Source organism: Oxyura jamaicensis, chromosome 1, assembly GCF_011077185.1.
Source record: "Oxyura jamaicensis isolate SHBP4307 breed ruddy duck chromosome 1, BPBGC_Ojam_1.0, whole genome shotgun sequence".
In the NCBI taxonomy this organism is placed as follows: domain Eukaryota; kingdom Metazoa; phylum Chordata; class Aves; order Anseriformes; family Anatidae; genus Oxyura; species Oxyura jamaicensis.
This window is the reverse complement of record NC_048893.1, coordinates 136,563,073-136,584,398: the sequence shown is the minus strand read 5'-3', so window position 1 is coordinate 136,584,398 and position 21,326 is coordinate 136,563,073. Positions and strand designations below refer to the sequence as shown.

The 21,326-nt window shown below is 38.4% G+C and overlaps 1 protein-coding gene across 14 annotated transcripts in view; it reads left to right on the top strand.

Moving 5' to 3' along the window:
• Window positions 1-20,848, top strand: part of INPP4A (inositol polyphosphate-4-phosphatase type I A) — a 117,370-nt gene extending 96,522 nt beyond the window's left edge. For 5 of the 14 annotated variants that reach the window (XM_035315507.1, XM_035315569.1, XM_035315552.1 and 2 more), the window contains 8 exons: window positions 468-640; window positions 2,072-2,195; window positions 3,068-3,194; window positions 5,506-5,646; window positions 6,952-7,049; window positions 9,998-10,110; window positions 10,465-10,619; window positions 17,924-18,062. In XM_035315507.1, the coding sequence (XP_035171398.1) occupies window positions 468-640; window positions 2,072-2,195; window positions 3,068-3,194; window positions 5,506-5,646; window positions 6,952-7,049; window positions 9,998-10,110; window positions 10,465-10,619; window positions 17,924-18,056 (1,064 nt within the window). In that variant the 3' untranslated portion in view covers window positions 18,057-18,062. Of the gene's footprint in view, window positions 1-467; window positions 641-2,071; window positions 2,196-3,067; window positions 3,195-5,505; window positions 5,647-6,951; window positions 7,050-9,997; window positions 10,111-10,464; window positions 10,620-14,029; window positions 15,777-17,923 lie in introns of those variants that run through there. The other 9 variants (XM_035315469.1, XM_035315537.1, XM_035315533.1 and 6 more) reach the window with 3 other exon arrangements.
• The last annotated feature ends 478 nt before the right edge of the window (window positions 20,849-21,326 follow it).

The following is a 21,326-nucleotide window of genomic DNA, read 5'->3' as shown; positions in this document are numbered from 1 at the left end:
GTCTCATTCATAGAAATGGCCAAACAGATGTTCACTATATCTGTTATGTGGTGGGCTCCATACTGTCTGTTGATGAACGCACTGTGAAAGGGTGTGTTTGAACATGTACACACAGTTATATACACCTGTGTGTATAGGCGTTCATCTTTCTGTTATGCTTTCCAAATCAGCTATTGTATGGCCTGTTCTGTGGGCACAGATCTAGGAGCTACTACATGGCCAGGAAAGTCATAGCAGCCTTAGAGAGTGAAATTCTCCATGTTTTCCCTGTGCAATATCTTCTCTGTAAGATTAATTATTAACAATCAGGGGGTAGCCAGCCAGACAAAATAAAATGAGCACCACACGTGGATTATCAACAACTTTTACTTGCAATGGGAAGTTTCATCTTAATGTATGGGTTTTTTTTTGTTTGTTTGTTTCAAATAAAGTACTTACAGTGCTGTTAATTTTTTTCTTTCAACCAGGTGAATGGAGCGAAGCTCTTTATCCCTTGCTGACAACACTCACAGACTGCGTGGCCATGATGAGTGACAAGGCAAAGAAAGCCATGGTCTTTTTATTAATGCAGGACAGTGCCCCAACAATAGGGCTCTGCCTGAGTCTTCAGTATCGCAGGGATGTTGTCTTCTGCCAAACTGTAAGCAAGCAAATTTGCAGGATTTGATTACACTAGGACATGTGCTGGGTTTTTATGAAATATGAAAGATGGCTATTTTTGGAATTTTTCAGATCTGTTCTTAATGCTGTGGTCTCCTCTCACAGACTGTGCTCTGTGAGATCTCCTTGTTGGTCACTTACATGCATTTGGCAATATAAAACTTAAATGTTCCCTGGGATATATATCCCCAATTTCAAAACAGATTGTGACAGAAATACTGAAAATTCTCCTGTGTAAAGAAACAACCTTTGTCATCCAGTGCTACCAAACTAAAATCAAAAGTAAGATGTGAAGGAGGTTTGAAAAATATATATATATATATCTCACGAGCAGAAAGTGTTCTCCTTCAGCTACCTTCTGTTTTCAGCATCAAGAAAACCATTAGGACCAGCAGTACCTAAGGAGGAGAGAAGCCCAGCCACATGGGGAGGAATGAGTGATGAGGTTTCTCTGAAAGTTTTTTTTTACTGGGCCTACTGAGGTCTCTTTTGTGTCAGTCACTGACTAACAGATACCTGCAATAAAAACCTTCCACACCTCATCTGCCCATTACACTTCTGTAGTGTGTCTACTCCCTGTGAGATTAATATCTCATTCATTTATTTCAAACAGCTTATCTCTTGGACATTGTTTGGTAGGGTTGTTGTTGACCCAAAACATAGTATCTCGTAGAGATAAATTCAGAAAATTTTCCTATTCAAAGCCCACTTCATAACACAGCTATTTTTTTTTTTTAACTCAATGCTTTAAATATGTTTACTCATCAGAAATATAACTTTATAGTCCCTTTTGTTTAATTCTGGAAGTCATATACATGTGTACATTGCATCTGGCAGTCACCTTGGAGATTCCTTTTTTGACAGAAAGAGTGAATTATAAATAGTTCTAGTTTTAGATCTTAGTACTATATCAATCCAAAGGGCCTTGTGTAGAGTATCTCATAACACTACAGAGTTTGAATCTTTGCATAATGCAAACAGACATCACATTTTTAAGCTTTCTTAAAATATCATTTTAAAAAATCATTTATTCATGCTTTCAGTATTTGTGGCTTAGAACGGGTAGTATTGCTTTTCCATCTGTAACTAAAACAATTCTCCAAGGAGACTCTTTTGTAATTCACAAGTTGTAGATTCCAATACAAGTGGTCCTGTCAAGAAAACAAATAGCAGCAAGTCCCACCCTGGGAGAGCTTGCGAGATGAAGGCAGTGTGCCCTAAATCAGCTTTTATGAGTGTTTTGATTTTTGTTGGTTGGCTGTCTCTCTTTAGCTGCAATGAAAAAAAAAGAGTGTAATTTAAGGTAAAAGAGCATCAGTCTGACAGATTTTATGGCACCTCTTTCTTATGTGCAGTGTTGTTTCCAGTTGAGGCTGAAGAGCCTTTTTTGTCTTTGTTTTCTCTCCCACAGCTGACAGCTCTCATTTGTGGTTTCATTATCAAGCTGAGGAACTGCCTGCATGATGATGGATTTCTAAGACAACTCTACACCATTGGCTTGCTGGCGCAGTTTGAGAGCCTGCTGAGCACTTATGGTAAAGGCACAGGGCAAATGGGAGATAGCAGCTGTTGAGTCAGCAAATTCTGCTTTAAATTGGCTACAGCAGAACATGAGTGTTTGGTACAATCTGCAGCTCAGCTACACAATGGTTTGAAAATTGAAATGCAAAACCAGATTATGTATGGGGTATGTAATTTGCTAACAACTCTGAATTCTTCACTTTTAATTGAATTACTTCTAAAAAAGTAAAATGGACTTGTCTTATGACATAATAAGGCCAACGCTTAAATAAAATCATTTTGATTATTTTTAAAACAAATAAATGGAGTAAAATTCCAGTAAGCTGGGAGAAACAGTGCACAAAATATGTTTATTGGATTTTCTTTGTAATTTTTCTTTGTAATTTTCTCTTGTAATCCTACAGTATGATGTGAGATTGAAGAGAGAATACAAAAAGGGAAAGTACTTCAGTAGTATTGTTCTTGTGTCAGAATAGCCATCTGGATTCCGGTTAGGGAATAATTTACTGAACAAATCTGGAATACACTGTAAGGTACTGCAGTACAGTATTCCAAAAACAGATTTCCAGCACAAAGGATGGCATGTCTGTGACAATGCAGGGAAGATCTTACTAGCATTGTCTAAATAAGAAAATAAGTGTGCAGTCTACATGAAGGACAGTAGCCTGGCCTGTGCTAGATAATTGGTGTTTTCTAACCTTGGTAAACTCTTAAAGTCAATCATGCCATTGTCTGCAGTCTATAGACCATGGCAAAGGCATGGGCTCCCTAGCCTCTTCATTCACAGAATTCATGTGTTTGATGACCTACAGCCTTGATCAAATCAGTAAAGGGAAGTTGGACATAACAACTAGTGATTACAATTCACTTTTTCCTCCTGATTTAGGTGAGGAGCTGGCAATGCTGGAGGACATGAGTTTAGGAATCATGGACTTGAGGAATGTAACCTTTAAAGTAACTCAGGCAACATCAAGTACATCTACTGACATGCTGCCAGTCATCACTGGAAATCGGTAAGAAAAAATGGGGAGTGGAGGAAGTCGGGTGGGACTGCAGAAGGGAGAAGTAATGACACTGTGCTTAAAATTCAAGTGAATTATGAGCTTAGAAACTATGCTGTTTTTTTCCCTCAGAGAAATGTCATGAAGCTGACTTACTGTTTTTACTGATGTTTCATTTTTCAAGGAGTTAAGCTGAAATGGGATATATTGCAAAGCTCAAACTATGACAGTATTATTTTACAAATAAATAGAATCTCAACCTCATCTTCTATAATCATAAGACAGAAGTATTCAATCTTCTCTTAGGCACTTGTGCTGTTTCTAGATTTCAGACTAACTTTTGAGGCTGATCTCATCAGAAATTCACTTATGTTGATAAGTTAGTCAGTGCTTTACTGGATGCCATTGACTAACAGGTCACCATTAGCACAATAGGGCATGAAATGTGTATCAGGCAGTTGACGGGCTGCTGTTGAGGCCTATTTAGCATCAGTTTCTAAACTATCAGGGCCAAACTGGATTTAACGTATAAATGCTTGTGAAACACAAGACTGCTTCTCATTTTGGCCACTTGTCTAAAAAGAGCTGTTTTCAAGTTTGAACTTGAAAGCAATTTAAAAAAAAAGTCCATCTGAAATTTTGTAGCCTGAGAGTGATCTGCTACAGCTTTATTGTGATGGGAAGCTTTTACAACAGTCTCACTTCCATCAGACTGCTCAGCCTGCTTATCAGCCTGTCCTCACACTGGCTTCTGAGGTGATGCTGATGGGTGCCTGCAGGAGAGCTCTTGCCCAGAGGAAGCCAGTTTGCAGATAGGAATGAATGGATGCAAAGACAGTTGCCTCACGGAAGTCAGTGTTTTAATATTTCTGTGCTTTAGCGTCTTTAGAATATTTTAGTTCTGAATCTGATTTCTGGGAGAAATAAGGCTTATTTGATTATGGTTTGGTGTGATGAGCTCCACTGAAGCTCTGCCCAGCTTTATCAACATATGAAAAACAGCTAGAATTCTCTAAGAGAAGGACTTTAAGAAAAATTTAATTAAGTTTAGGTTAACATGCAATGCAAAGTGCACTAGCTGAAGGAGGACTGCAGTGAATTCATGTACATAACAGAAATTGATGAGACTGTTGAAAATGGCTGAGAGTTGACAGAGAATCCTGTTCAAATAAATTTTTTTAGTTAAAACTTGCTGTCAGCCGTAGGACACAAATCAGTAGGAAACCAGTCTCCACTAGATTCAGGCCTTCCTTATTATTTTGTTTTAGAGATTTTATCCTAGAAAGAAAAGAAAAAAATCCTGCTTATTTATTTTGGTGCAAACTATTGGAAGCTTTAGAGTTAGAGGTGAAAACAGGCTCTTTGCTTTTAGACACACCCCAGGATTTGTACCTCCATCCAACGTAAATGTGGGACCGGCCAATTTTGTTTACCTTGTATACCTCCCAGAGCTCTTCTGCTATACTTGAAAGCATATGCTGTACTTAAGAGTGCTGCTGACAGTGTCTTGTGAGCAGAAAAATGATCATAGGAATGTTGGTTGCACTGTAAGGACTTGGACTGCTGCTGTTAGGTTAGTGCACAGCACTCAAATCATAGTAACTTTTGTCCTTGCAGTCCCTCAGCCTAGAGCAGATGTAAGGTAATGTGACTTACCTTAGTATGCTCTTATGTTATGTGTAAAGGTAAGTTGCAGTACCTCAAATTTATCAGGAGATAAAGCATTCACAGTGCTCTTTGCTGTAGCTCAGCAGACCCAAGGTAACCTGCTGTGCAGCAAGAACAGGCTTGTAGGTCTGAGTCACAAGGTTCCATATCAGCGCTTGTGTTAACTCCCCCACACTTGGGTCACTCCTGTCATTGCCTCTGTCCTTCAGCTATGAAATGTCAACGCTACTTACCGTATCCAAAAATGTATCCTTCTTTGCACGGGCATCATCACTAGCCTCTATCACTTTAAAATCAAATACTCTTTACTCTTGATGAGACAGAGACATGACAAAAATTGACTTTTTTTTTTTTTACCCAACTTGTATGAGAGCTGCAGTATTATGAAGAAGAACAAAATCAGCTTTTATCAATAATTGGCAGGTCTGATTGAAATGTCCATGATGACATAAAATCAACATTGCAGGTTGTTGCTGGTTTGTGTTTGAGCTAGAATAGGTTTTCTGACAAGGAGCAAGCTGTAGCAGTTCTTTTAAGTCCTCAGCTTTGACCGATACTTATTTTTTTAATAATTGGATTACATTCTGGATGTTAGCCCATTCTCAGAATGTTGCTTCTTGATCTGTATGTCTAATACCTGTTTCTTTATTCACAGTGATGGATTTAATGTGAGGATCCCCTTGCCAAGCGCCTTGTTTGATTTACTGCCGCGAGAGATTCAAAGTGGCATGTTACTGAGGGTTCAGCCTGTTCTTTTCAATGTGGGAATCAATGAGCAGCAAACCCTAGCAGAGAAGTAGGTATTCATTCATGCAAGCTTGCCCTTAATGGCAGTTCAGCATTCTCTTCTGATGGTAGTGTATCTCTGTGGCATTATACTGTTGCATTATGAACAGTAATTTGGTTTCTCCTCCAATACAAAAACAAGGGAACATTAAACGAAGCTGGCAAATTGGAAACAAACAAAAGGAGGTACTTCATATGGCACATGGCCGTGGAGCTCCTTACCTCATGGGTTTGTGTCTAGTACAGGTTCAGAAGTGGATTTACAGAAGAGTAGATGTTTAACACAGAGGTGCTGCTTGCGACCTGAAACATCTGTGAGCAGTGAATCACTAGAGGCTGAGATTATTCTGAGTATCGTTGTGTATTTGCCCTTGTGCTTTTGCACTCTTCTCTAGACTTCCTCTTCTGGAGGAAAGCTGTCAAAAAACAGGATATTGGGCTAGATGGACCTTTGTTTTAATGTATTGTTGCAGGTTTTACATAATGCAGCACCGCTCTAGTAAAGTTGAACAATGTAATTACGTAACAGTGTTTGTAAGGGAAACTTCAGTTCTGGAATGGCCACCGGAGCACTTTGTTATGGCCGTATCTGTAAGAAGTACGTTGACACATCCCTGTCTTAAGGGAGAACTCAGTAAAGTCAGGCACAGACATACTGTGGCAGCAGGAGTGTGCATTTCAGCACATGGCATTTCAGCAGTTGCTTCTGCCTGCAAAGGGAGCTCAAGGTGACTAGCGTAGCTGTGGATGTCAACACCATGTGCATGCTTATATGTATGTGTGTATAAATGTATGTACGTACACATTCATATATATACATATAGTTAGGTGAACTGAATCACAGCACTGATGACTATTTATTACATTCACATTTTATCACTCTTGGATCCATATTTCTCATTCACATGTCTGAAGTCAAAGTTCTTAAGCCTGTCTCCTGATGCCATGGTTATTATTAGTTTATGAACTAAACTGGTAGATCAAAATGCAAAATTTGAATTTTGGCAAAATGATTTACCAGATGGTAGTATTGAAAGAGAGATACAAAACCCAAAGTGTTTTAAGTACTATTTTCTACAAAATTTTTCTTTCTGCCTTCCTTCCCACTTTTCCCCTCACAGTCGAGTATTTTCTCTTTCTGGAGTGAATCGCTGCAACTCCTTTCTTTTATGCTTTACTTTGCATTTGTGTGTTTAGGAATTTTGGGGTATAAATCTTTGAACTGTTTTCTCATAGTTGTATTGCCAAGTAAAGTTGTTCTGAAGAAAGGGAGGATTACCTTATGTTTAACTGTTCCCTTCTTCACCTTTTAAAGGTTTGGAGACACCTCACTGCAAGAAGTAATTAACATGGAAAGTTTAGTGCGGTTGAATTCGTATTTTGAGCAGTTCAAGGAAGTTTTGCCTGATGATTGTAAGTATTTGATTATTCACAGCAAATTTGGTTGAACAGCAGTTCAGGCTCATTGCTTGCTTGTTCTTGTTTGCTTGCTTCAAGTTAGTTGCTTATACATTGATGATAGGCTAGTGTCAGTAACCTCCAAGAAAAGATGTGACTCTAATTTAATACATTAGTACTAAGTAGAGTAAATTGAAGTGTTTTGAAGTTCAGTCTGATTAACTTTTTTAAATTTACTTTTGCATCTAAGTGGCATTATGTGTTGTATAAACATAGAGCTAGGCAGTAAGATACCGGGAGGGGAAGGCAAAAATGTGACAGGTCATAGCAGCAGCACTTCTATGTGCAGTTTTTGGTCATTTTTTGTTGATGACCTTTACAGAGAGCAACTGACATTTTTGGGAACTTCTTAATCACTTTCCCTCTGCTTATTTGGCACTTGCATGAAATCGTTGCACCTGCAGCCAACAATAGAGAAGTCTAGAACCTGAAAGAGAGACAGTAGCTACAAGCTTGAACTTCAGTGGCTGTATAGGAGAATGTCTTGCTTGCTACTGTATTATGAGAAGGCAGTGGAATAAGCTGCCCTCAGAAATGGTGAGAATTCATTGATTTGTTATCAGTAGTACCAAACATCTTGTAAGCTAATTTCATGGGTTCCACAACTGCAGTTTATTGCAGGAATAGAAAGTTTTGATGCAGATGAGAGCTCCCTCTTTCCGATTGTTCACAATTGCACATAATTTCTCTGAAATCTAGCTTCAGAAATTTGAACTGTGTTCTAGTATACGGTAGTTTACCATCAGATTTTCTTGTAAACTTCAGAAGTTAATCAGTTAACATCGATTTTTGTTCCACTTTTCTCCCCATTCCTTCCTGTTTCTGTCCATAGTCTTTCATAACATATTTCTCATTCAGTTCCTTCCTCTCCTTTTTGGTTGAGCTTGCTTTTTTTTTTTTTTTTTGACTTCAGTCTCTTTCCTCATTCTCAAACCTCTTATGTTGATGCAGTCATCTGTTAGCTTTTGCCTTTTTCTGTAAACATTTTTTATTCTGCAGACTGTTTTCTGTCCCGTAATTTGTTTGTTCTTTTCCATGGCTTTTGAATTCTGTTTTATCGTTACACTTACTCTCCTCTATTTTTAAGGAGCATTGGCGCCACAACTTTGAGCTTCTCATTTTCCAGTAACACTTACTTCTTATACCAGAGTTTTTTCCTCAAGCAACGTGAAATTCTGAATAAAGCTAGAGGCAGAGTTGGACAAGTGGCGTTGACATTCACCTTAACAGTAAAACAAAACAGTCTTGTGTCCACCCGCCTTTTCTCCTTCAGTCCAGTTACCTCTCATTACATTGAACTCCCCGCCAAATGAGATGAATACCACTAAGGGGAAAATCTGCCCTCTGCCTAAACTTCATTCTGCTTCACTGTTTGTCCTGGGTCAATGCAGACATATTGAACCTGGTTTTGCAATCCAGCTTGGATACATGTTTTATGGTTAGCAACACTAAGCAAAAGTTTGGAGTAGAAGTGTGAAAAAAATATTGCAGATGTCACCAGCAGATTTGTTAGAGATGCTCTGAGACCATATGGACAAACCTGGAACTGTGCTTGTCCTAAGAAAGGTCTGAGAGTATGTTTTGTACCTCCTCTGTGGTGATATTTGGGTTGTACGTAGTGAAACATGCTTTTTCATGAACCCTTGTCAATAGAAAATAATGTTTTCTTTAACTGGAAGACAGGTGTTAATTATGACCAGCTGGTAGTATAGACTCTGTAAGTTTGGGAGAAAAAAGCAACAACAAAAAAAGATCATTCTGGGATCAAGTGAAGTATCTGCTGGATACATCATGGAAAATGTTCCCTTCAAGAACAATGCATAAGGAAAGTTGATACCTGCTACACTGTCCTTTTTCTGAACAATGTGTGCTGTGAGTTTGAAGCACTGCAGCATTTCCAACGAGACAGCTACTGCCGTAGTTGCTCCATTAGATCTCCTTGTCTTTAGACATACCTTGAGAGATGGTCTGTGCCCTCTTTTTGATCACCGATATGTCTTCCCAGCTGTATAGTTTATATAGAGCAGACCAGGACAGGCACAATATTGGCTTACATACTATTTGAGATGAGAAAAGTTGTGCCCCAGACTAAAGGCATACCACCCATGCAGAGACTTTTTAACACAGTATTTTTTAACAGTGCATGCCACCTTATTTATCCAGTCACAGCTTTAGTTAGTGTCCTCTGTAGATAACCCTTAACAAAAAAGAAAAAGACCTATTTAATACTTATCGTTGGTTGTCACCGAGTACATTGCTATGTGTGTGAGAGACAATGTGTAACACTTGGAACATGCAGGCATGAGATGGCTGTTGAAAACACTCTGAAATACTGAAAAATTTCAACAGTTTCAGTTTATTTCCACTTACTGAAATACTAATAAACCAATGTTGGCAGTGTAGTGTCCTGTTGGAGCGTGTGTTTCTTGTAACTGAAAACTGCCTAGGCTGCAAATTGAGTATGTGTGCAGAACATAAACTGATACCTTCAGAGTTTCTATGGAGACATATATGTTATCTATCACCTCTGAGAGGGGGTAACACAGACAGTTACATGTTTATGCACAGTTCTGAGCAGTATGTCAAAGGAAGTTATCTCCAGGACATACCAAACAAGACACTATACCAATCTCTCCCTTTTTTCCCCTCTGTTACTATATTGCCATCATCATTCTGAATCCCTGAAATTTTAAATAACCTGAACGCATATTTCCATTTGAGTTTAATTAAACTTGAATTTGGTTTGTTAGTGTTACTAATTAATTACGAATTGGGTTAGTTGTAAGCTTTGATAGCTTCAAGAAAATGTGACTGCCTTTCCAATGGACATATAGGAACACTTCTTTTTATGAAAGTGTTGAATACAACTAAATCAAGTGGAGCTTGTGTTTTTTGTATTATAGGTCTACCTCGATCTCGTAGTCAGACGTGCCTGCCTGAACTGTTAAGATTTCTGGGACAAAATGTACATGCAAGGAAAAATAAGAATGTCGATATCCTTTGGCAAGCTGCTGAGGTATTTATTAATCTGAGCACCTCTGTATAGTTCAGTTGACTTTTTTTGTATATGTGCCTGTTTTCTCCTTTGTTATTACTGGTATGTTTACATTTTGTCATTTGCATGCATGTTGCTTGGAAATGCTGCCTTGCTTCCCTGGCCATGGGGAGATAAATAAAATGTTTTTATTTTCACATTCGTATTTTCCCTACAACCCAGGCAACCAAGTACTTCTGCACCAAAGTTGACAACTTTTAACATCACAGTCCTACAAAAGATTTGTATCTATCTAGGGAGGAGAAATACAGGTGTGTTCTCTGATGGGAAGTTATACTTGAGGAAGGAATGATGAATTTCATATCTCGTTTCTAGATTTGCCGCAGACTAAATGGTGTTCGGTTTACCAGCTGTAAAAGTGCCAAGGATAGGACTGCCATGTCGGTCACCCTAGAGCAGTGTTTGATCCTACAGCATGAACATGGAATGGCCCCACAGGTCTTCACCCAGGCTCTGGAGTGTATGAGGAGGTAAGAGATTGACTGTGTCCCTTATTCCTAAATGAGGAACCATGCAAACTGCAGAGGAGCAGTGGTGTTTGTTTCTATCAAAAGAAACAAAAAGAAAAATAAAGCTAGAAAACTGCAGAACTGGCTGCTAGGATTCACCCCTCACTTGCATGTATTAGTGCATTTTATATGGTAAAGCTGGTTGTTACCAGATTTGCATCAGATGTGTTTTAGTTTTCAGTTGTGAATTGGGAGCTTTCAGAGAAGCATGTAAAAACATGTTTTCAGCTAATGCTGAGTTTACAGAACATGAAAGTGATGCTTCTCTGAAAATTGTTTACTGGGGTTGCCTTTACTGTCGTAGTAATGGGTTTCTTAGTTCTAGATTAGGCAAGTTTGTCCGAGATGACTTGTATGTTGTTCGTTGAAACACCTGCAGTTTGCACTGGTTTGCCACCATGTATTCTTTAGCAGTGAAACACTTTGCTCACTGGGCAAAACGTTAGTGTGAGTGTTTCACAATACAGCACCCAGATTTCATCACAGCGTGTCAGTGTGCTGTTGTCATATCAATATAATGATGTTCTGTATTCTGAAGCAGCAGAGATGTTTGCAGAGTTAACTAAAAAAATCTGTTTACTGTTGTTCAATGCCTTGTTTCAAGCACTGCTGGAAAACTCCGTAACTCACATACCAAAAGAAAGGATAAGAAATCTAGCTTTAGTCTTTATCAATGTAGTTCAACAATGCTGTTCAGTCCTGTTTTTCAACATTCACTCTTACTGAATGTACTGTACTGTGTGTCTTCTCACCAAATTCTCTAGAGTGTTCAATTCTCTTATCCTTTCTGTATGTTTTTGCTGTTTGACCCTTTCTTACTCTTCAGTTACTTAGAAGGAAAATGTCTCATAGTATTTGCAGCCTCTTACACTAAAAATTTGTTTTTCATTTCTACATCTAACTGGATGTCACTGGATTTTGTTATTTTCATGTTTTTGCTGCACTTTTTGCTGGATCATTACACAGTTAATACAGGACATTAAAACTGTACCCGGACACCAGCTGAACCGTAATATTAGAAAAAAAGACAGCTTGGGCCGGTTTTGTGAGGGAGAAGTTACTGACTTAAAAATGGAGCTAAGTGTCTCTCAGATATCTCGTTATTTAAATTATGCAACTTGTTGACTGAGACACCTGAAACAAAGAGCTTTGTTGCACAGTTTTAATAGCTGTTATTAAAACAGTTTAGTAAGCTTTGAATAAGAACTGAACAAGTATATTGCTAGAAATCTTGCTGTTTTCTTTAAGTTGGTTACCGAGTTAATACTTTTTAATGCAGTCATGGTCACAGTAGATACAGATTAATAATAACAACGTTCTGGACCATCAATTTCATTTAACACAAAATCCAATAAAACATTGACACAAGAAACACATTGCTTTATGTTGACCAACATTGGCATGTTGAAAGTGGGCCAGCGTAATCAAAATGTTTGGCTCGGGTGTTCTAGCAGCATCGGGAACTTGCTCTAATAGGTGAAAGATGTGTCATTCTCTTCTGTTAAATTGTTGACCAAGAGGGATTGTGCAAAACAAATACTGAGTAGACCTGGTGGAATACAAAGATTGGACTGGTTTTCATCAAGCCCATCACTCTTCCTCACATCTCATTGATTTTCAGGGTAGGATGTGATTTGCTTTTTTTTTTTTTAATACGTTCTCCAATTCTATTTGGAAACAACGGCACAGAATTAACGAAGCTTAAAGAGACATAGGATTACAAAACAAATATGTAGGAACCCAACTCCACCCAAAACCATTTCAAAATGGACAGGACAACCTGACCTAGATGACATATACAGGAAGTGAAAGAGTTGCAATTTACTTTTAGGGCATTCAGAAAACTTCCTTTTCCTTTTAACTGCAACCTTTGATTTATGTAGTTGTACTAGAAAAGGAAGGCTTGGTTCAATCTTGAAGCCTTCTGAATTTTCTGGGCCAGCTGGAAGGTCAGGGAAGAAGTTATGAGAGTCAAAGACATTAAGTATTTCATCTCTTTGCTGGGAAGCTTCCAGAGAAGAAAAGCATTTCTTACAAGATCCTTTTGCTCTATGGGCTGCAGTTTCCTTCAGGAAATACCCAACTATTATGTTGTAGGGTCCTGAATATCTGCCATGGTCCTTTCCACAGGCTGCAGGGAAATCTCTGCTCAGGTGCCTCGAGCACCTCCTACCCCTTTCTCTGAATTCGATGATTGTAGGGTTGTTTATGGCACTTTTTTTCCCTTTGCTTCTCACATCTGTGCAACATTTACCCTTTCTTAAGTATATTTCCCCAGAGACAGCACCAGCGTGGCTGCCAGGCCCAGTTGTGCCCTGCGGTGGGGCCATTGGAGCCAGCTGGAACCAGCCCTGTCCAGCATGGGATGGCCCTGCCCTCTTTTCACAGATACCCCCCCCCCCCGGTTTGTCACTCCACCTCGATGCCTGCACACAATACAAACATTTTTTGGAAATTCATGTTTTGGTTTTGATAAAAACACATTTTTAGTTGGGCCAATATACAGAACTGTTTCTGAATCTTGGAGAATAAACCAAAGCACTGCTGCATTTTTATTCTTTTAAACATACTGACAGTGCATCAAGTGTATAAAGTTTTCCTTGCCGTCATGAGAACTCTGGGGAACTGATTTTGTAATCTAAAACCAAAATTGCACTGGGCAGGTTACCTGAAGAAGTATATCCTCCAGTAGACCCTCTGTGCTCAAAGCAACTTAGGAAGCAGGGGCGTAATGAGATGGGCTGTGCAACGTCTTCCCTTCACAATCGTACATCGAGGCACTTCAGAAACAGGCGTTTTGGGAAGTGTATTGATACACCCTTGAATTCATTCTGAAGCCAAAAAACAAGTGGGTGGTTTGGGCTTTTTTTTTTGTTTTGTTTATATGTTGAGCAAGTAGTTAAGAGGTTAAAGTATTTCACTGCAGCTCACATGGAAAGATGTTTGAAAGGGTCAAATCCGACAATGGTTATTCATGTTCAGCTTGCTTTTCAGAGCTCCACTTTTTTGCAGCATGCGGGAGCATGGCAGAGCAGCATGGGATATTGCTTGGTAATCTGAAAGAATGAACATGGAAAACCATTTATGTTCAACCTACATGTGTTTATTTTCGGTAGACTACAGTACTTCTTTCTTATTTTTCTCTTTTATTCTCTTTCCCTCTCCTTATATCTGTAATTGTGCTGATATATATTTTTGAGATGTTTTTCCACTCTTTCTTTACTTCATATTCTGGTTTTGTTGTGGCTTCTTCCATCTTTTTTTCATCTTCTTGACCATTTTCTGTTGCCATCTCTTTTATACATTCATTTGCATGTCCGTCTTCCTTTCTGCTTTATTTTCCCTCCTCCCAACCTTCTTCCTTTTCACAGCATTGGAACACGGGAGGTAGTCACCCAGAAGAACTTGAGTGGCTTGGTGCCCATCCGAGATTTCAGACTAGATCCCAGCCTCCTCTACTCTATTCCTTTACTAGCTCTCAGCCCCAATTTACTGATTGTGTGGCTGTTCCTGAGCATAGCATACCTGGTGGCCAGATTACGTTGCAAGTGAAGATAAGGTTAAAATAAAAACAAAAACAAAACAAAACAAAAATACCGCTTGAATGTGTATTGCCACTTGGTACCTGCTGGACAAAGGAATGTGTCATAGCATTGTCTGCCAAGAATTATTATTATGCCTTACAATTTTACGTTTCTATTGTACTAAACTGTAAATATACATCAAATTATTTTATCAAAAAGAATTGTATTGAAACTTTAAATTATTGTTCTGCTTTCAGTGCTTGTAACATAGTCTGACATTTGGCCTGTTACCTCGTTACTTTAGCCGGCCTGAAGATCTCTTACCAAATATAGTTTTGTGTTATTTGTTTCATGTATTCCAGAGAAAGGAACTCTGAAAAAATATTTGTATCTTTTGTATATCAAAGGTGTATGCTAATCTTGCCTTTCATTTTTACGAGGTATGAAGAGAAAAATAAAAATATGGGTGGGGTTTATAAGAAATTATAAGAAATTTATTTAAAGAAATAAACAAATTTCTACCTTCATTTCAAAGCATAATAGCCAAATCACATTATTATTATACAGTTTGTAGAACCATAGTTGTGTTCCTTTCTCATGGTTAAGTATGTTCCAGTAGACTAGTGTACCCACTCAAAATGCAACTTGCGGTGCGCTGCATGCAGAATTATTTCATTATATTTGTAGATCTGCGTTTTGTAATGTATTAACGACATAATGACTTGTGGTCAGGGAGAGTTTGTAATCGGGAGAGCCTGCTAATGATCCATTATCAGTTTCAGGTGCTTTGTTGTATAACTCACTCTGGAACAGGGTCATTGTCATCCTGCTGATGTTAGTCTTCAGTATTTCAGGCGAGAAAATGAAGCTATTAATTAGCTCCTTCATTTAGGTGGGTTCTAGGTTTTCCATTGGGTTTTGTGTTAATGACACTAGGCTAAATATTATTGTTATTTTCACGGTTAAGTGTTGGACAGCTTTAATAAATTATGATGCTGATAGACGGTGGCTTAGAGATAAATGAATTATGGTAAGTTAACGTTTATGTAAGCGGTGATACTAAAGAAACTTACCTAGGTTAGTCGTGCAGAACGATGGTAGAAGAAATTTGAACACCATCTATATCTAACACCAACCTGGCAGATGCCTGTTCACATTGAAGGGTTTTGTTGATGTAGTGCTCTGGAAGAGCTTGTCAATAGCAATAGTTCATCAAAAACCTAACCTCATTTAACATAGTTTGCTAATTTCATAAAGGGATTTACTTTGCTTGGTGCCTGAGATGACAGAAAACTGGGTTTAATGACTTGAGAAGAACTCTTGTAGTACTGTGATTTCTAATTTCTGCTACTACTGACTCGCTCAGAAAACATAGATAGTTGCAGCTTGTATTAATTCTAATCCATTTTGAAAGCTCCTGAAAGAGGCAAGCTTAAAAAAATAGAGAAAAAATAAGATAAAATCAAATGCTGAATTTGGAAAATATTCTAATTAAAGTACATATTTATATTTGTGTCTTCATGAAATAAGGCTGTACAGTACACTATCTCCTGGTATTTTTCTCACTATTCTTCAAATGTTGTTTTTAAAACAGAAAAAAAAAGCCCACAAAGATGTGTGTGTATATATATATATATATATATATACACACACTATTTATTTATTATTTTAATGAACTTAGGTAAAGCCTTACTGCTGATGAGATTTAAAATCATAATATGATGATAATGGTCATTTCCTCATCCTGTGCTGCTACCCAGTACCACCGCATCTCTGTACAAATCATTTTTTTCTGAAGAAGACTGGTTTGTTTGCTATGCGTACCAAAATCTATTTTTTCACACATGGAAGGAATGTCAGGTTGCACTATAGCCTTGTTGTAGCAATGCATTGAATGTCCTGGGTTCAGTCTACCAAGATGTGAAAGTAACTTTAGCAGGAGCATCTCCACTGAACTCCCTGGTACAATTAATCTGGTTTAAAATAAAGTATGGAGCTTTGCTTGGGACTGTCGATAGGCCAGATTAGGCCTGAAGACCACCCTTAAATGAATTTAGAAAGAAAGCCATGAACTTTTGAAAACAGAGTGTTGGGGAGGAGGTTCTTAAACTTCTCTAGGGGCAAGTTGGTTTTCTTTTTTAGCTCGGTTTGTGCTTTCACTCAGGGTTTCAGATTTGAAACGCTGTAGTACATGCTGCCCAGGTGCCTCAGGCAGAGCCATGGCGCATGAAGTGGTGTGTGAAACACGTCTTTGTCGCTGAACGTGGTCAATAACCAGAGGCAGTGAAAAGGGTATTGAACAGGGCGACCCACCTCCGACTGAAAATGCTCAGTCAGCATCCTGAGATGTTTTATTTAAGCTTGATGGTTTCATTACTACACGGAAACATATTTTCTGCTGATTCTTGATTAATCTATTTGTCTGCAGCAGTTGAGGGGGGAGTCTGTAAAACACAAAGCAATGTCGTAGAGACAGTGTCATAAGGTACAGTCCATTCTGTAAAAGACCGTCACAGAATACACTGCAGAGACAAATTTCAGACATCAACTGTTTGTTGGAATGAAAAGTTATGATGCCAATACATTATGGAGCTGGGTGGTACATATGTAGCAGAGCTACAGTCGGTTTAATCAACCAAAATCGGACAAACAATGAGATCAGGAAGAGCAGAGAGCTTTCAGACAGAACCAGGATCCAAACCCTCCTTTTAAAACAGATTACTGCCATTTACCTGATACCTGCTGCAGCCACCTCCGAGACAGGAGTAACGGGACGTTTCCACCATAAGATGGTGTACTGTACACTTGGTCATGAACCTTTACTATTAAATGGTTGGTTAGGTGCCAGTTCTCTATCAGGGAAAGACGTTCTCATGCAAGCCTAATTTGAATTATATATTTGAAACAGTGCTTCCTCTTTGTATGTCTGTTTTGGATATAATCAAAGGAACTTTGATGTAGATTTACAGTTGTAAAGAAGCCTTATAACTGGAGTAGGTTTTTTTATCGTAGCGCAGGACCTCTTTGTAATGTGGGGCAGCTGCACCAAAACATCGGGTAAAGTTGAGCTCTATGTTCTGCACAGCTTTGTTTCGCTGGGGCGAGGACTGCCAATGCAGCCAATCTCTTTTGCACCCACACAAAGCTGCTATTTCATGGTTAAGATATTTTTTTTTAAAGTACGTTGGTTTTCAAGTCAATTTCTGCATGCAGAGATAACTGGAAAGCCATTATTTTTGTATCAGCTCTAATCTTTAAGTAAGTTCTGATAATACCGACCTGCAGGGAACAACAGAATCACTATAAAGCTCCTTTGGAGAGATCAGCAATTTTTCTTTTTCAGCTTAATGTACTAATAAATTAGCAGAACTGCTTTTAAGCAATCTTTTGGGATCCCTTGTGCAATGAAGCGGCATGTGAACTCCACAACAGTATACCTGGCAATACGTGAAACCTCCGTAAAAGAACCTTTTCAGTAGATGCACTGCTGCTTGTTAGAAATGCAAAACTAGCAACCAGACATAGCATGTGTCCATTCTGTGTGCTTCTTACTAGCATTGTATGATGAGTCATCATTTTTAATATTTGCAGTGGCAAATTAATTAAACGCTCATTAAATATAACCAACTTTTTTTTTTAATGCTATAAAATAACCAGTTCATTTCATCTTAGTTTAAGTCTTTTTTTTTTTTTTTTCCTTTTTACTGCTGTCATTTTTTTGTGCTTGTTTTTTTTCCCCAGCGAGGGTTGTCGGCGAGAAAATACAATGAAGAATGTTGGATGTCGCAAGTATGCGTTTAATTCCCTGCAACTGAAGGCTTTCCCAAAGTATTACAGGCCTCCAGAAGGAACTTATGGAAAAGTTGAAACATAAGCATACCATGTCCTTTAATTGCTGTTCCATTAAAACGTGTGGATACACTCTAGATTAACACCTGATTTTGTCATCCAGAAGAGATAAATAACCTTTTTGTACGTTTCACTAGGTTATACAGAGCATGTTACTTACCGAATCGGAATCCATAGTAACAGTTATTCTGACACCTTAGCTTGAGAATAGTGTGATGACTGTGCCCATTTAAATAGCCTCCAGTGTATGTCAGATGAGCAGATATCGTACTACTCAGTAATTACCTATATGCAAAGCGCTAGGTACCTCCTGGATGGGCAAGGACTCTATGAATGGCATTCAGGCAGCTGTTTCACACAACATCTTTTTATACTGAGTTGACTTGAGCTGGAGCTTTTCATAAACTTTTTAAAACAGCGTAAAACTCAAAAGTTGTAAATAAAAAGGGATTGGGCCCTAGGCAGTCTAATAACTGTAGAGTGCATTGTTACAATCAAGAAACAGATGTTAAACTTTTAAAAATAATCAGCACAATAAGAGCCAGGAGAAGAAATCGTTTCACTGTATATAGGATACCATCTTGAGAAATGAAAATAATAATACATAAAAGGCATATGAGGTCTAGTTTCTAACTCTGTCCAAATTAAGACAAATTCCTATCATTTTCAGCACAAAAGGACTCTAGTAAACATCTTAACCAGCTTTAAGAAGTGTTTCAAAAACATGATGCTTAACCATTGATGCCAGCAACAGTTCCCCCAGCTCTTCCCAACTATAACATGTTGAGTATGTCTCATGGTACTGTAAATTAATTAACACATTTTTTTACCCATGGCTTTTTATAATCGCTTCTGGACTGTAAGCATTAGTATGTCAGGGGGTTACATTTTTTTGACTGATGTTTTTTTTTTTTCCCGTATCTGTCAATTTGAAAATGCTCAAAGTGCCCAGCACATCCCCATTACTCTATTAAAAAAAAAATGTTTCTGGTATTTTAGGATTGTAAAAAATAGCTTTGCATTTTACCTTACTGAACGCTCAGAATCATGTGTGGGCAGCATGACTATTTTCAGAATATTTCTGAAGAAGATAGCAATGTCCCATTTTAAGTCATGTGCTAGTGCACGAGAACCTCGGATGTGTTCGAGCCTAAGACTAAGGTGATCAGTTTGATAGCATTTGATAAAAAATGTTCAACAGATCTCCTTGGAAATCACGTCCCAAAGAATGCCTTTGAAGATGAGATATACCTTCTTAAAAAGCAGCTAAACATTAAGTTCCAAATTTTAACAGGATTAGATCATTCCCAGCTAGCTTCACCCAGCCCACTGTGCCCTCCCCCTCTTGGTTTCTAGAACAGAAAGATCTGGTCGTTTGTTCTTGTGAGAGTAGCAACAGCCAGGTAAGTATATGGCTGGCTTCTTTCTCCCTCGCACTGATGTTTGTCTGTGCTGTCACTGCTCTATCAGTCATGTTCATTCTGCTCCCATACAGGTTTGGGGGTTTAAAGTCTAGCAGTTTTTGCATTTTGCTTTCTGCAGTTCAACACTGAGCAGCATGTCACAACGCCAGATAAGAGAGTTCTGCTGAACTAGGTTGTTCCCATTACTTCAGCCTTGCTAGGAGAAGTAAACAAAAAATTCTGTGCAAGTTCAATGCATTTGTAGTACCTGTCCTGAACAAATCACCTGTAGAAGAATGGTCCCTTGGAAACATTATGAACCTCTTCTCCAACTAATACACGTGTTGCTTTTTTTTTTCCGAATATGTAAACAGATAAGCAGTGGAAAAGCTTTCAGTGGAATTTATTTAGACGTTATTCCATTAGTTCTGCTCAACCTTAAGTCCCTGGCCCGTTATTAAATGCTACATTTATTTTTGTATAAACTCTGCTCTTTGTATCCCTTAGTTTTTATGAGTTGATGATTTTATTTTGTATATTTCAAACATAGTTAATATTTTAAGTCCTGTATTGTTACACTAAAAAACCTTCCAACGTTCAGCTTCAGAAGAAAATACCAAGAGGTCTGTTGTAACAGTTAGCAGAGCCACTCTCGTAGGTTGTGGCCAGCAATCATTAGATCTGCTCTAGAGCTTAGTGAGCCTTTATTTATTTTGTATACCAGTGTAATCAGAAAAAGTTCCCGAATTTTCTGTATGCATGGTTTTGGCTCACCTTTTTAAAGCGGTGGGATACCAGTCCCAAGTATTGCATTGTTTTGTTTAAAAGATTCTGATTTTAGTACACTTCCATGTAAAACATCATCGTCCAGCTAACGTTTTATATATACAGCGGTGTCAGTACATGCACGTCAATGGCTTGTTTTAAAGGGCGTCTTGAGCAGTTCGTCGAAAGAGAAAAACTGTGAAACTTGAAATCCGCATAGGAGACTTCACAGGGGTGAAGTAAGCTTTTCTGTTGCACAGGAGAGGCAAATTTAAGGATTACTGTAAAACGAAGTTCTGTCTAATGTTCTTTTTTGAGTAATTTTTTAAATTATAAAACATACAAAGGTAAAAAGAAAAAGTTGCCAAGTATGTTGTGTATGTTCTGTGAAAGTACCTACAGCACAGTTGCCTTTGTTTCATTTATACATGTAAAATTATTGTATAATACAACACTGTTTTGTCCCAACACAATCGTATTTGCCAAGCTTTGTGCATTGAAATATTTTTATTTATTTGTTTTTGGGCAGTATTAATATATCATAAACATATGGCTACTGTTTTATATATTCTAGTTCATCCAATCCATGTATGCTGTAAATGTGCTAGTCTTTAGGATGAAATCCAATAAAGAACTGACAAGAATAACAGATGGTGGCTTACTTTTACTGCTTTGGGGGTAAATTAATCAACGCTTTCAGGTTGCTTGGCTTGACATGCTTCATCTGTCGGAGAATATATGAAGTTGTGTGTGGAGGGATTTTTACACGGATGTGCAAGTTGGGAACTCCTAAACCCTGCCGCTATCAATCTTCTGCCGTGAACCCAGGCAGCGGTTTGTCCCATGCGCTGTACAGTCTGCAGCAACAGTTAAAGAAGTGGTAAGAGATTTGGGGGTTTCGAGCTTGTTTCTTCTCCGTTAATCTTCTGTAACACCTTCCTGAGCTTCGTTCTCCATTTTGCGCTCGTTCTTCCAGTAACAGTTCCTCCTCTCTTCTTCAGTCAATGCATCCCTACAGCAGCGCTGGTAGCTGTGCTGCTTTTCAGTAGGGATGGGTTGTCGTTGTTGATTCTCATTTTGGTATCAGATTACATAGATTTCACGTGGGAGTGTAACAGACAATCACC